Below are 13,739 nucleotides of genomic sequence, written 5' to 3' on the forward strand. Positions count from 1 at the left end.
AAGAGGCAAAAGACAGTCCCTGCCCTTAAACGGTTAACAATCTAATGTAAGTCCATAAATTAAGTCAATAATTACTTATTAAACACTTATTAGGTAGGGCAGCTAAGTGGCTCAATGGATGGAGAGTCAGGTTTAGAGCTGGGAGGTCTGGGCCTCAGACACCTAGATAGGTCCTACCTATGACCCTGGATAGGTCACTTAAACCCTAATTGCCTAGCTTTTAATGCTCTTCTGCCTTGGAATGGATACCTAGTATCGATTCTAAGACAGAAGGTAAGGGTTGTTTTTTTAAGGCGCTCATTATGTGCCAGGAACTATGCTAAGCACTGGATGTCATTGTACTATGGAGAATACAAAAATGTATTAGAAGCAGGGATGATTGGAAAGTTTTTCTTTATTATTCTTTCTCTGTTTTTTGAATTATAGATTTAGATGTTAGATGCCATTCACTACAACTCTCTTGCTTTGCAGATAAGTAAACTGAGGCTCACTATAGTCACAAAGAAAGTGCCAGAGGGAGGGCTTGAAACCAGGTCTTCCTGACTTCAAACCTAGCAGTATATCAGTTTAGATCATGGAGCCTCTGACCATTTTTCAGATCCACACACATAGGATTGTGAGGGAAGCAGATAAATGGTAAAACGTCATGAGAATGTGGGCTCATAATTATTTGAGATAACAGCAAGGCACAGAAGGGAGAGATCTTTTTAGCATTTATTTGGAGCTAAAGTTCAAGAGAAAGGCTAGGGCAGGTGGTAAAGATTTGGGAAACATCTCTTGAAACCATGAAAAAGGGTTACATCTTTGAAAAGTTATAGAGGGGGGAAAAAGCAAAAGGCAGGGGAGCAAACCTTGGAGAATGTCCCGATTTAGGGGATGTGGGAAGAGGCATCACAGAATTCGAGATGGAAGGGATACTAGAGGTTTGGCTAATTTCTCCCTAAACTACAAATTCTATCTTCAACCACTGAGATAAGACCAAACCGCAGCTTGAAGGCTTTTTCAGTGACAGGAAACTCACTATCTCTCAGAGCAGCCCACAAAGGAGACAGCAATCAAGATAGAGAAGGATTACTCAGAAATGTTGAATTTTCACTGGCTATCCTTCATGCCTGGAATTTTCTCCCTTTTTCTCCTCTACCTTCTGGCCTTCAAGGCCCTAATGAAATCTCATATTCTCCAAGGAACCTTTCCCAGTTCCCTGAATGCTCATGCTTTCCCTGTTTATTAACTCCAATCGATTCTGTTTATATTTTGTTCATACATAGTGGTTGACACGTTGTCCCCCTGCCTCCTCGCCCCATTAGAATGTGAGCTCCTTGGAAGCAGGAATTGCTTTTTGTTTCCTTTGTATCCTCAGTGCTTAGCACAGAGCTTTGAACCATAGCAGGGGCTAAATAAATGCTTGTTGTCTTGACCTGACTAGGGTAACATTCCAGCAGCCAAGAGAGAAAAGGGTTTCAAGGAAGATCTGGTTAAAATTTAGCAGGACAGGTAAGCCATGAACTCATAGTATTATAATAGAAACTAAATATAAGACCAAAGATCAAAGTAGACCACTTATAGCTTGGAGGAAACTAGTGGCATCCACTGAGCAGTAGTCTAATGGACTTCAGAGTCAGAAAGACCTGGTTTTGCTTCCTGCCTCAGACACCCATTAGTATTGTGAGAACAATCTTTTTGAGTAAGTTTTCTCACCTATAAAATGTAAAAATGTGATAAACAGCATTTGCCTCACTGGATTGGTGGTGGTGGGGAATCAAATGAGATAGATTTGCAAACTTTAAAGTGATATATTCATGTGAACTATTATTCTTTGTGTGCATATGTGTGTGGAAGAGCTATTTTTTAATGGAAGAATTTTTATAACATAATATGTAACAACAATAACATAATTTGCTAGAGATATGTAATAAGCTATAATAAATATGCTTATTATTCTTATTGAATAGTTATGCTTCTTGATCTGACATTCAAGGGACCAGCCAACCTTTCAAGCCATACTAAAGAGGAAATGGGGTTCAATGAATATCTTCTAAAGAAAGGGAATCAAAGAGAAAAGGTTGAGAAGTTAGCAAAATTTTCAAGATAGAGAAGAAATTGTCTGAGGGAGGGAAGGGGATGATGAAGGCACTTAAAATCATTTTGTGATTGAGGGAGGGAATGAGTAAGAGAGTTAACTTTAGAATTTTATTTTTTCATCTTATTATGAATTCAAAGATCAACAAACAGGTATGAAATTGTGAATTTGTTATATTTGTTTTTAGTGTTTAAATTTAGCAGAAATAAAACTGGTCTGCTTGTTTGTGTCCCTTTCTGCACTCTTTCATGAATTTTAGAATATTTCATTCCTGCTTATTTCTTTTCTTCATCTTCTCTTTTTATGTCACTACCCAGTCACCTCACTTTGAACCCACTCCCCAGAAATCCTCAAGCAAAACAAATCAAAACATTGGTTGTCTGAAAATGTGTTTATTCTCCTCTTCCTGTCTACCAGACTAAATTATTTCATCATCAGACTTTTGCATCTTAAATGGTCACTGTGGGTTGGTCTCTCTGCCTCAAGTTTTTCTCCACTCCAAGAAGTAATAATAATAGCTTGCATTTATATAGCACCTATTATATGCCAGGCACTGTGCTAAGAGCTTCACCAATATTCTTTTATGTGTCCTTACAACCTTGGGAGTTAGGTGCTATTGTGATATCCATCTTTCAGTTGAGAAAACTAAGGTTAGTTAACTTGCCCAATGTCACACAACTAGTGTTTGAATCTGGATTTGAACTCATTTTCCCGACTCCAGGCCCAACATCTCTAAACCTCTGCATCACCTAGATGCTACTAGTGCTATTCCTCTCGGCTGCTTTAGTGAACTTTCTAAAGTGAAGGTCTCCTCTTCACCCCTTATCTTCTTAATCAACTCCAGTGGTTCCCTCTTCCCTGCAGGATCAAATCTAAAATCCTTTGAATTCTAAAGTCATTCACAACCAGATTCTTCCCAGGAAAGGCATTACTCACCTTCACACACTTTATGAAACAACTAAATTGTGTTGTTTTTTAGTTTATTGTATATCCATTCCATTCTCATCTCCATGCATTCAAAATGATGGTCCCTCATTCCACAAGTGTTCCCCCTCTTCACTTCTTGGCCTCTTCAAGATTCAGTTTTGATTCCCACCTTTTGTAAGAGGCCTTTCTTACCCCCAGTCTCTACTGCCTTCCCTCTGTGATTACTGCCCATTTACCCTATGTATACTGTGTATGTATATAATGGTTTACATGCTGTCTCCCTCATTAAAATGTCAATTCCTTGAGAGGGAGGACCTAGTTTTTGTTTTTGTGTTCTTGGCACTTAACACAGGGTTCAGATCATAGTAAATGCTCAGTAAAACATACTTGTTGACTGACTGGATTGATCAGTTTTGAAGTTTTTAGAGTTATTTAACTTTTACTATTTATTTGAATGTTATAAAATTGTGTGCTACATGCAGATGATTTACTCTATGCAAAGGCTCAGATGGCCAACACTATTGATTCTCAAATAACACTGTCTCCAGTGGCAGTTTCCAAGATTTTAGACCAGTGATTTCCAAAGTAGGCGCCACCGCCCCCTGGTGGGTGCTGCAGTGATCCAGGGGAGTGGTGATGGCCACAGGTGCATTTGGGGGTCGTGCATAACTGTAAGGGGGCGGTGATAGTATGTGACAGGGGGTTCTAAGTAATATTTTTTCTGGAAAGGGGGTGGGTAGGCCAAAAAAGTTTGGGAACCACTGTTTTAGGCTAACAACCTGAAAATTTTCCAGCCTCTGAAAGTCTGACTTAGCAGACCATTACAACTGTCAGGTTAACCCAACACAAAAACTGAAAGGATTTACACCAAGTTTCTTCAAAATACTTGACAGAGAATATGTACGGGAGTCATTTTCTATCAGTTGGAAATGAAAGTAAAACATTTCTGGATTTCTAATTGTAGTTAAGAGGATAACTGGAATGAATAATTAACTTTTTAGGAAATACACTTATTGCAGAAAATCAGGTTCACTCTATTGGATGCAATACTTCAAAGGCTGAAAAAAGAGGTCAGGAGTTCACTGGTAAATCTGAGTCATTGGTCTATGGGAACAGATGAGACCACTGGGAGAGGTGTTGTCAGGGTGAGAAAGGCCATAGAATAAAACCTTGGGGGGACACATTTTGACTGAAAGGCTGGTCTTCAAAGGAGTAATCAGAATGGTATTAATTGTTGGAAGGCAGCCCATTTCCTGAAGAGCTCAGAAACAAATCTTGGTTTAAGGTATTGGAGAGGTTTTGTATTGATATGGCCATCACTAAAAATATGGCAATTCTTTAATGTGTAGAATCTTGCTGTATGGGAAATTCCCATTAAGAAACTTTGTCTGACAGGCATCATATTAAATTTGTTTGCTATCTTTGGCTAACTTCTATGGACTTTGAGTGTCTGCCTTGATGCACTATAGCAGAGGTTGGCAACGTATGGCTCTCAAGCCATATCTGGCTCTTTTGAGGGCCAGATATGGCTCTTTCTGCAGGAGCCATAAAGTCAATTTTATCTCAGGCTCTGTTACAGAAGTGCGCACTGTGAACACTGTACGGCTCTCACGAAATTACATTTTAAAAAATGTGGCATTTATGGCTCTCATGGCCAAAAAGGTTGCCGACCCCTGCACTATAGAGTGGTGAAGGAACCCAAGGTCTGAGCTCTACTGTCTGTGGAAGAGGGTCTGTAGCAATCATAGGATGATGGGGGAAAAGGGACAGCAAGGAGGGGCCAGAACCAGAAAAAGTAACCCTAAATTAATAAATAACTATGGGGGGCATTTGTTGGCTACAGAAGCAGCTATCTCTAATCTCTTTGAAGCAGCAGCTGTACCATAAGCTTTGTAAACAAATGCTAAATGAGAAGGAACTCCCTAGGAGGAAAGGGGGTAGAGAGACCTACATCACCAGGAACAGGATCCAACAGAAAAGTAGCTTCTTCCTTTTAACCTGAACTTATCCCCAGCTGATGAGCCTTGGAAAGAGTTTCAATTCTCTTGTTTAGATTTGCCAATAGAACCGTTCATCATCTGTAATTTTCCTCAAGGTTTCCCCCAAATCCCCCTCAATTCGTAATGTAAAAGATCACAAATGAATACATTTCTCCAGAGGAACAGAACTGGATATACAATGAAGAGAAATTGTAACAGGCCATACAGAAAATGTGTTTTTAGTTCTTAAACAGATTGTGCTGAGGATTAAAATATTCCCATTGAAATGCAAGTGTTTGGAAGGCATAAATTTCATCTGCTCAATTCTCCTTCTAGTTATAACAATTGTTTGGCACCCTGTATTTATTCAGTTCACTGTAGGCCTCAGCCTTCCATTTTTAGGTTAACTTCTGTAGGACTAGGTACCCACTCTTTGACTGGCTTGATCTACCTTGCCTATCTCTATTATCTGACAGACTGAATAAAGAGTTTAAGGATAAATGCAATTTCTTAGATGAAAGTCACGGCAGAAGTGCAAATATTCTTCATAAATAACCACACAGGACCTTTCTCTATCTAGAGATAATAAGATATCTTGCCCCTCTTTCTGCTGATTTTGACATATCATCCTTTTATAGATTTGAATCCTTATATTTCGCTAGCTGTATGCAGCTTTAAAACTTTTCTTTTTTAGTTTTAGAAACTGCCATGCCTTTTTAGAAGGCAATGATTATTTTATAGGCTTTTATAATGTATATGAAAATGACTGTCAATAATAGGCAAAACCCAGCTTCTGTGTAATTTCATTTCAGGATAGCTACCTGGTATAAAAAGATATTTAAGCCTTTCAGGTTTATGTAATAAACACACGGCACAAAAGTGACACAGTTTAACTTTATTTTTACTCATTTAAAGCAAAAATTTACAAAAAATCCCAACTTTTTAACTTTTCTGTTTCTAATAGATATTTGAATACAAAATGTTTCAAAGTAAAATAAATTAACACAAATAATACAGATGTAAAGATTATTTAAGCATAACAACTTCTGTATAAAGTCAAGTTTAACTCAGTTCTTCCTTCTATGTATGATGGGGGTGGGAATTAGCTATTGGAAAGTTATGGAAGGACTCCCCCTACATTTTTTTTTTGGCAGGAGGAAGGAGGGCAAAAGGAAAGAATGAGGAATTTTTTCCCCCATCCTCCTAGTTGGAGTGGTTCTATGCACAAGCTTCTGACCACACAGAAGCTTGGGCTTCATAGAAAAGTTTGGATGCATGGCCCAGGGCACACAAAGAGGGTGTGGTAGGGTAGCAATGGGGAAGACAGAGCAATTTTGTCATGGCATTCTCTGGCTCCTCTACAACACTCTGGAGCTGGCCTTTCTAATGTGCTGATTTTCAGTGCATAGAAAGAGCTTTTCTTGGCTGCTGGGAGTATGGCTGTGGCTGAGTGATTATCTGGGGGCAGCCAGGCATAAGCCCAGCCGCCTTGGAAAATTTGGGAAGGGAGTAGAGAGACTCTTCTCCTCTCTGTGGACTAGGAATACATTGTTATGTAGTTCTGAGTTTGGGGGTGGGGGTGGGAGTGGAATCTCTGTGAGATTTAGAATCATATCAAGAAATGCTTATGCCAACACTGGGTGGGGGCGGGGAGAGGATAATCCAACACACTTTCTGTTAAAAAGATTTCTGGTACAACTTTGCACTGTGATATCTATACTAGGGGATTTAAGCTGAAAAACCAAAGAGCACTGAATAAAAATCCTCAACATCAAACACAGCAGCACAGTAAGTCTAGTTTTGAGGGTTATGTCTAAAGCACCAAACTATATTCCTCTCAATTTATATGCTCTAGAGAAAAATTCAGAAAAAATTAATTCAGGAAAAAATGTATCTTATACACATGAGAATTTTGCTGCAAGAGGAAAACAGAGATGGATTTTTCATCTCCATTAATTTATCTTAGGTAAATTCAAAATCATATAAAGAATGCTCTATATTGTGATCTAAAAAAAAATAAGTCCTAGAGATGTTAAAAAATTTCTTGACAAACTTTAGCACTTGAAAGCTTACAGGGAGGTTTTTAAAAGTTTTCCACAGCCAGAAGATTTCTGCTGTTTAGCTTCTTGAACACATTAAATTTGATACTCCCAAATCTAAAATACAGAGTTAAAGGAGTTTCAGTTTTGCTCCAAGTTCTGAAAAATGACCACAATTGAAATACAACAGATATTTATGAACGAGTTTGAACAATCTCTGAAAAACTTTAAATCTAAGTGTAGATTTGTTTATTTCCAAACTAACTTTCAAAAGAAGGTGCAATAACAAATATCTACACACTACTGAAATATGATAAACGTGTCAAGACTTCTACCCTTAGGATTAATTTTCAGAAAGAAGAATTACTGGATCATTTTTTATGACCAACAGACTCTTTAAAAATCACAACAAAATATCTATCTACTGTTTTCTTAGCTGTCTTCCCTGTTAGCTAAAGACCTGCACTTGAACAACCTTCTCCATTAAAAGAAAGCTAAACACTTTCCCAGTTCAAAATTTAATGACATTCATTGCTTGTAACAGTTCTTGCCTATTCTTCAGTGCCTGCCTCATCGTTTGTTAGATTGCTTTTCATACTTCTCCTGGGTGTTCCGCTTCCTTGGAGGAGAATAACTAACTCTTCTCCGAGACTGGAAGTTGTGTTTGTACGGATGAGTTCTGTGTTTCTTTGGGTTTTCTTCTTTCCGGTTCTGACTTGGCTCGGGTTCCTTATTGTCTTCCTTCTGCTCCTGGTCTTGCTCCTTCTGGGAGGGTAACGTGTTCTTAATTGTATTAAGCAGAAATCTTTTATTTGTACCAGCAAGAGGACACTTCATCCTATAAAAACATCAAAACAATTAAAGGACAAAATAGCAACTTATGATAAAAAACTAAATGTTAACATTATTGTTTAAGTATTCAAATTCAAGAGCATCAAGTTTCTACATGTTTTCAGCTTTCCTTGTATGCCACCTAGTGTAAACTTGGAGTACAAGTGGAAAAGAAAAAAAATCAAAGATAGCTTTGATTTCTGAGACTGATGGCTGAACAGCTGCATTACTTCACACCAACATATTAAGACAATCAGTGCTTATTTTCACAGGGACAAAATGAATTTGAAAGCCTATGTGGCCAGGCAAATTATTATTATCATTAAATCTCTAGCCCTTAAGAAACATATTCCAAATCTGTTAGAATTGGAAGTTTTCTTATTGCATTAATTGTAATTTGATCTATGAACTCAATGTAAAATAGTCTGGAAAGATTCAATTGAACCCATATAATGGATCCAGTGGGGAAAAATATAATGTATAAATAATATGTGTATATTTTCCTTAAAAAAAAAAACAACAAAATCAGAGTATAATGCTATCATTAGAATACTTTTTTTTGTTACCTTTTTAAAAAAAAATTTGAAATCTTCATTTGTACTTTAAAGTCTATTTCTTGAAAAGTTTATTTCTTTTCTCTAGTAATAATCACGCTTCCATACTTGCTGCCCCTCCCATCTCACCTTTCCAGGCTTTTTACATGTTACTCCTCTGCAATCTGAATTCCACCTCCCTCTGGGAACATGCCATAAAACTTCAGAAAAACTGTGGCATTTCCAGAAAACCCATTTCTGAGCCTATTCTATTCAGTCAACAATTGAATAGTACTGATGAAACTGGTCCACTTTAGTAAAGTCTCCCACATTTAATCTTGGCTGGTGTTGTTGAATCAAATCTCAGGACTTTAAACAAAATAAGAAAAGGTTGTCAGTTTTCCCATTTTGTATATGTTATAGGCACCCATAAAATATAATCTTTTGGTGATTGGACTCAATCATTAGTTTTGTATATTTAGTGAAAGATTATTACAGAACTGGAAGCTTACCAGAAGAAGAAAATTGCTATTCAATTATAGAACTAAGTAGAGTCTGGTAACATTTTTACCATCTTCCTGAAGCAAATATTACTTCCTTGATTGACTTTATGGTCTAAAATTTTATTCTTAATGAAATGCCACAGAAGAGGTTTCATAAGAAACCTGATTTATTATGCTACATAATGCTACAAGACTTTATAACAACATTAAAGATAAAACTTTTAACATTGATTATGCCCAGAATTCTATAAAAAGTTAAGCATTAACCAGAGCTTAGACACAGTGACCTATTGTGGCAAGGAAGGTACATTTTCAGAGATATTGCCTCATGATGAGTTTGTAGGGTAGTGTTAAGATCCTCAAACATACAAACAATAATTAGCAAAGTTTGGTAAAATACACCTCCTTCCTCCTTCATTATTAAATTGTGTAAATAAGAAAGATGACAGTGCAATCGAGAAGTTTTCTTTAATTTCTGATTTACCAGTTTTTATGGGAACTGTGCCTATCCTTCCTACCATCTTTTTGAGAAAGATTCAAAATGCCTCAAAGCAAGTTGATATCTAGAACATTTTCCAAGAAAACACCAGCATATATTTTGAGGTCAGTACCTACTTGGTCCAATGTCTCATGCCAAATATAAAAGCTATTTGTTCAGCAACATATAGTGAAACCAGGTTTGAAAGATGAGCTCTAGCCTTTTAATTAATATATTTTGTTTTAGCAATAGAGGTAAACAAATTAATCTTCAAAACTGTTAAGTAAAACAATGAAGTACTTAGGAATGATTGCATATGCAAATGTTTATTTCTATTGTATCTTAAAAGGGCCAACGGTGCTTTTATTTATTTTTTAAAACCCTTATCTTCTATCTTAGAATCAATACTGTATATTGGTTCCAAGGCAGAAGAGTGGTAAGGGCTTGGCAATGGGGGTTGAGTGACTTGCCCAGGGTCACACAGCTAGGCAGTGTCTGAAGCCACATTTGAACCCAGGACCTCCCATCTCTGGGCCTGACTCTCAATCCACTGAGCCACCCAGTTGCCCCTAAAACTGTGCTTTTAAACAGAGCTGTGCCAATGTTTGCTCTGAGCAATTCAGTTTGCCAAAAAGAATTAGACTTCATACGTTTGTAGTAAATAGGTTGTAGAAGAAAATAAATGTTTGTATGCACGTACGGTACCTAGAGTCTGAAAACCCAGGCATTGTCTTCAAAGATTTAAAAGTAGTCGAACCAATGTTTTACCTGATTTGTATTTTAAAAAGCAAAGGAATGGTATTTCTTTCAAATCAGAAGGGAGAAAACCTATATATATTCTCCAAAACTTACATCTAATTGTCTGCCAAGTCCTATGAATTCAGACTTACTGGATCTTATATCAACCCTTTCCCCCTCACTCTCACTGCCCTACCAAAAGGGTCTTTATATTTCTGGCCTGAGTTCTTGTAAAAATCTCATAACTGAACTCTCTGACTTCTAGTTTCTACCCTATTCAATAAATCCTTTTCACTCCCGCCAAAATAATCTTCCCAATGAAGAACTATGAAGTGGGGACTAAACTATCATGCCCAAGCAAAACTGACTTCATTCAGTCCTGAGGTAACACTCATGCAAGATCTGCAAGGCTTAGCACAATGCACCATGCAGTAAAACCCCATGCCTATGCCTTGTTCCTCAAACCTATTCATTGTTTCTCTTACTATCTGATTGGTGAGATCATTACTGATCCCACAGGGTCTCCCCAGAAAAATCATGTTTGTAACACTTTCCCTTCTTCATTGCTAGGTCTGTGTATACTTAGTAGTACATAAATGTGAGTTTTTGTTAATATGAAACCCCACTATGACTTGCAAGCTTCACATCTTGTGTAAGGCCTCTACCTGCCCAGCTACCTCATTTGCTGCTAGTGGATCACTGAGGGCACTGAAGCTGCATGAGCCCTGAAACCTGTGCATTTAATACAGTGCATGTTCTGTATCCAGGAGCAAGAGTGTTAGAGGTCCTCTGTATGCCTGCCAGCAAGCTGGTCATATGACAACCCCAGCCTCTGGCTCAAAAGTCATCAGATTAACCACTGTCCACAGATTAAATTCCAAACTCAAAAGCCTTCTCCATAATAAGGTATTCCCCATCCTACCCCCCAGGGCAACAGGTGTCATGGTGGGTAGAGTCAGGCCTCAAGTTAGGAAGACCTAAGTTCAAATCTGGCCCCAAACACTTAATAGCTATGTGACCCTGAGCAACTCACTTAATCTTGTTTGCCTCAGTTTCTTCGTCTATAACATGAGCTGGAAAGGGAAATGGCAAGCCTCTCTAGTATCTCTGCCAAGAATCCCTCAAATGTGGTCACTACGTCATATATGACTAATCATCTATATATGCCCTACCCCCACATCACACCCCTGTCCAGGATTTATTCCATACCATTTCCTTTTACTTACTTTATATCACAGCCAAAAGCAAACATTCACTGTTGACCTCTTTTATTTAATAATAATCAAAACTAGCATTTATCTAATACTTTATGGTCTGCAAAGCACATTCTAAATACTATTTCATTTTATCCTCAAAATGGCATTATGGATTGTGTAATTAGAATCTGCTCCCCAGGACTCTAAATACCAACATCCCACTTTTGTTCTCACATTAGTGCTTACATTTTGGAGATAAAGTTTGTGTGTGACCCCGCCCCCCTCTCTCTTTTCCCCTGATTGTGACTGGGAAAGCAGGCTTTATGCCAGTCAGGAGAATCTATACTTTTTGTTAGATGATTAGGTCTGAACTTCTATTTCTTTTAGTTTATTTTCTTTCTACTTCAAGTGATTATTAATAAACTTTATAAAATAGAATACTTAGAGTTATTGGATATTAATTTAAATCTTACAATGTAAAGAAGAAACCAGTGTCCACTCTTGGGGATCTTACAAGTTTACTAGAGGCAATAAGCCATACACAAACACTTAGAATAAAAGTAATAACAACAGCAATAAATAATAATAGCTAACATTTATATAACTCTTACTCTGTGCCAGGCACCGGTGCTAAGTGATTTACAATTTTTACCTTGGTAAAAGGCAGGGCCTCTTATTATTCCCATTTTATATCTGAAGAAATGGAAGCCGTGGGAAATCAAAAGACTCGTCTAGGACCACAGTCTGAGACTGGACTTGAGGGCAGGTTTTGCTGTCTGTCAATGCCTCTTTCTCAAGCTGCTCTCTTCTCCCTTCTCTCTGTGTGTTTGTGAACACTATCCTTCATCAAGTGAACTGACTAACATGCCTGCTGAAACCCTTCTCTTTTCCAGGCCCAGTTTTAGCTGTCATTTCTTTATTTTGTTACTGTTAATATGTTAATTACTGTTAATTTGTCATTAGTCTATGGAAGGCAAAAAATAACCATTAATAATGAAAATCATAGGTATGAAAATTATTCTATAGCAACCAAGTTCTGATAAGCCAGATATCCAAAGAAGATATCATACCATTAGATCTGGAAAGGCACTTAATGATCATCTATTCTAGTCCAACTCATTTTACTAATGAAGAAAATGAGTCTGAGGTTAAGCAACTCATCCAATGTTCAATATTTATAGTTAAGTGTAAAGCAAGAATGTATGTCTTAGGGGTAAAGGAGTGGCAGCAGGAAAACCAAATAATGGGGGAGGTATCAAGTTGCAATAAGGTAATTATAGGTAAGAGAGATAAAGAAGAGAAAGAATAGCAATGAGCCATGCTTAAAATGCAACCAAAAGCTTATGACAGGTGAGAAATTGTTTAAGACAAACTGGCAACAGAAACTGGAGCCTGGGTGATGATGGTCTTTGATCTTACTTTTTTAATGAAGCATACCAGTATAGAGAAGCCAATATGGAAACAGCCAGCAGAAAAGCAAAGTATGTACAATGAAGGAAAAAATGGTTCCATCCATTTGTATCACATTTCAGTTATAAACTGAAAGTAACTCTATCAGAAGCACCATTTTCCAATGTTACCTGCTCTTTGGCCTAACTATGATGTGTTCCAGAAATTAGCCTCAATTTTTCTTTGGAGAAACTGAAGCTTTGAGAAATCAAGCAGTCTGTTAGCATCAAAATCAATGGCTGACATCTACAGCCAGATTTTCAGTTATTTAATACCACTTAATCCAATACCATTATATTTATGCAGGTCCATATTTGTCCTAGCCCAAGTATGTATGTTAAATTATTCACAGCCCAGAAAACAATTATTTCCATTTAGTATACTCCCTTTGCATGACTAAGGCTGTGAGACTAAAATAACATCTCTGTAAAGTGTGAGGCAAGGACAGTACTATATTCCTGAAACAGCATGGAACCAGGGTATCATTTTAATTTTGTTCTGGTTGATTATTATTTACTTTGTTGTTCAATACTACCATCTCCACCACCCATGGTGCTACAGTTTATAATATTGACATAAAATAAAGCCGCATGTGGCCACCTGAAAATGTTCCTTACTGTGACATAATCCTCACTATTACAAATGCCAATTCTCAATTATTTTGTACACAAAAGTCCTATTATGGCATGTGTAAAGTACCTTAATGGCATGTTGCACTCCCTGCAATCAATAAGCAAAAGTGTCCCTAAGAAAGAATTATTTCAGATTACAAGTATGTTTTGATTTATATAGCTATTTTCTCCCAAATAATTTTTAAATAAGTAGCATTCTTCTATTATTACAACCTCCTAGGAGCAAAATAAACATAAAATGAAGGGGAAGAGCAAGGACAATAATGAAAAGAGCAGTTAAGTAAACCAAAAAAGGTATGTAAACAGTGTCAGAATTAAGAGAGAATGTAAAGAGAATGCTATATCAACAAATCA

General features: G+C 37.2%; 1 protein-coding gene across 2 annotated transcripts in view; it reads right to left on the reverse strand.

Annotated features, from left to right (window-relative positions):
- Positions 1-5,866: 5,866 nt before the first annotated feature.
- Positions 5,867-13,739, reverse strand: part of POLR1D (RNA polymerase I and III subunit D) — a 54,631-nt gene continuing 46,758 nt past the window's right edge. For both annotated transcript variants that reach the window (XM_044668284.1, XM_044668283.1), the window contains exon 3: positions 5,867-7,863. In XM_044668284.1, the coding sequence (XP_044524219.1) occupies positions 7,596-7,863 (268 nt within the window). In that variant the 3' untranslated portion in view covers positions 5,867-7,595. The remainder of the gene's footprint in view (positions 7,864-13,739) is intronic.

The sequence above is a fragment of the Gracilinanus agilis genome, chromosome 3, assembly GCF_016433145.1.
Source record: "Gracilinanus agilis isolate LMUSP501 chromosome 3, AgileGrace, whole genome shotgun sequence".
In the NCBI taxonomy this organism is placed as follows: domain Eukaryota; kingdom Metazoa; phylum Chordata; class Mammalia; order Didelphimorphia; family Didelphidae; genus Gracilinanus; species Gracilinanus agilis.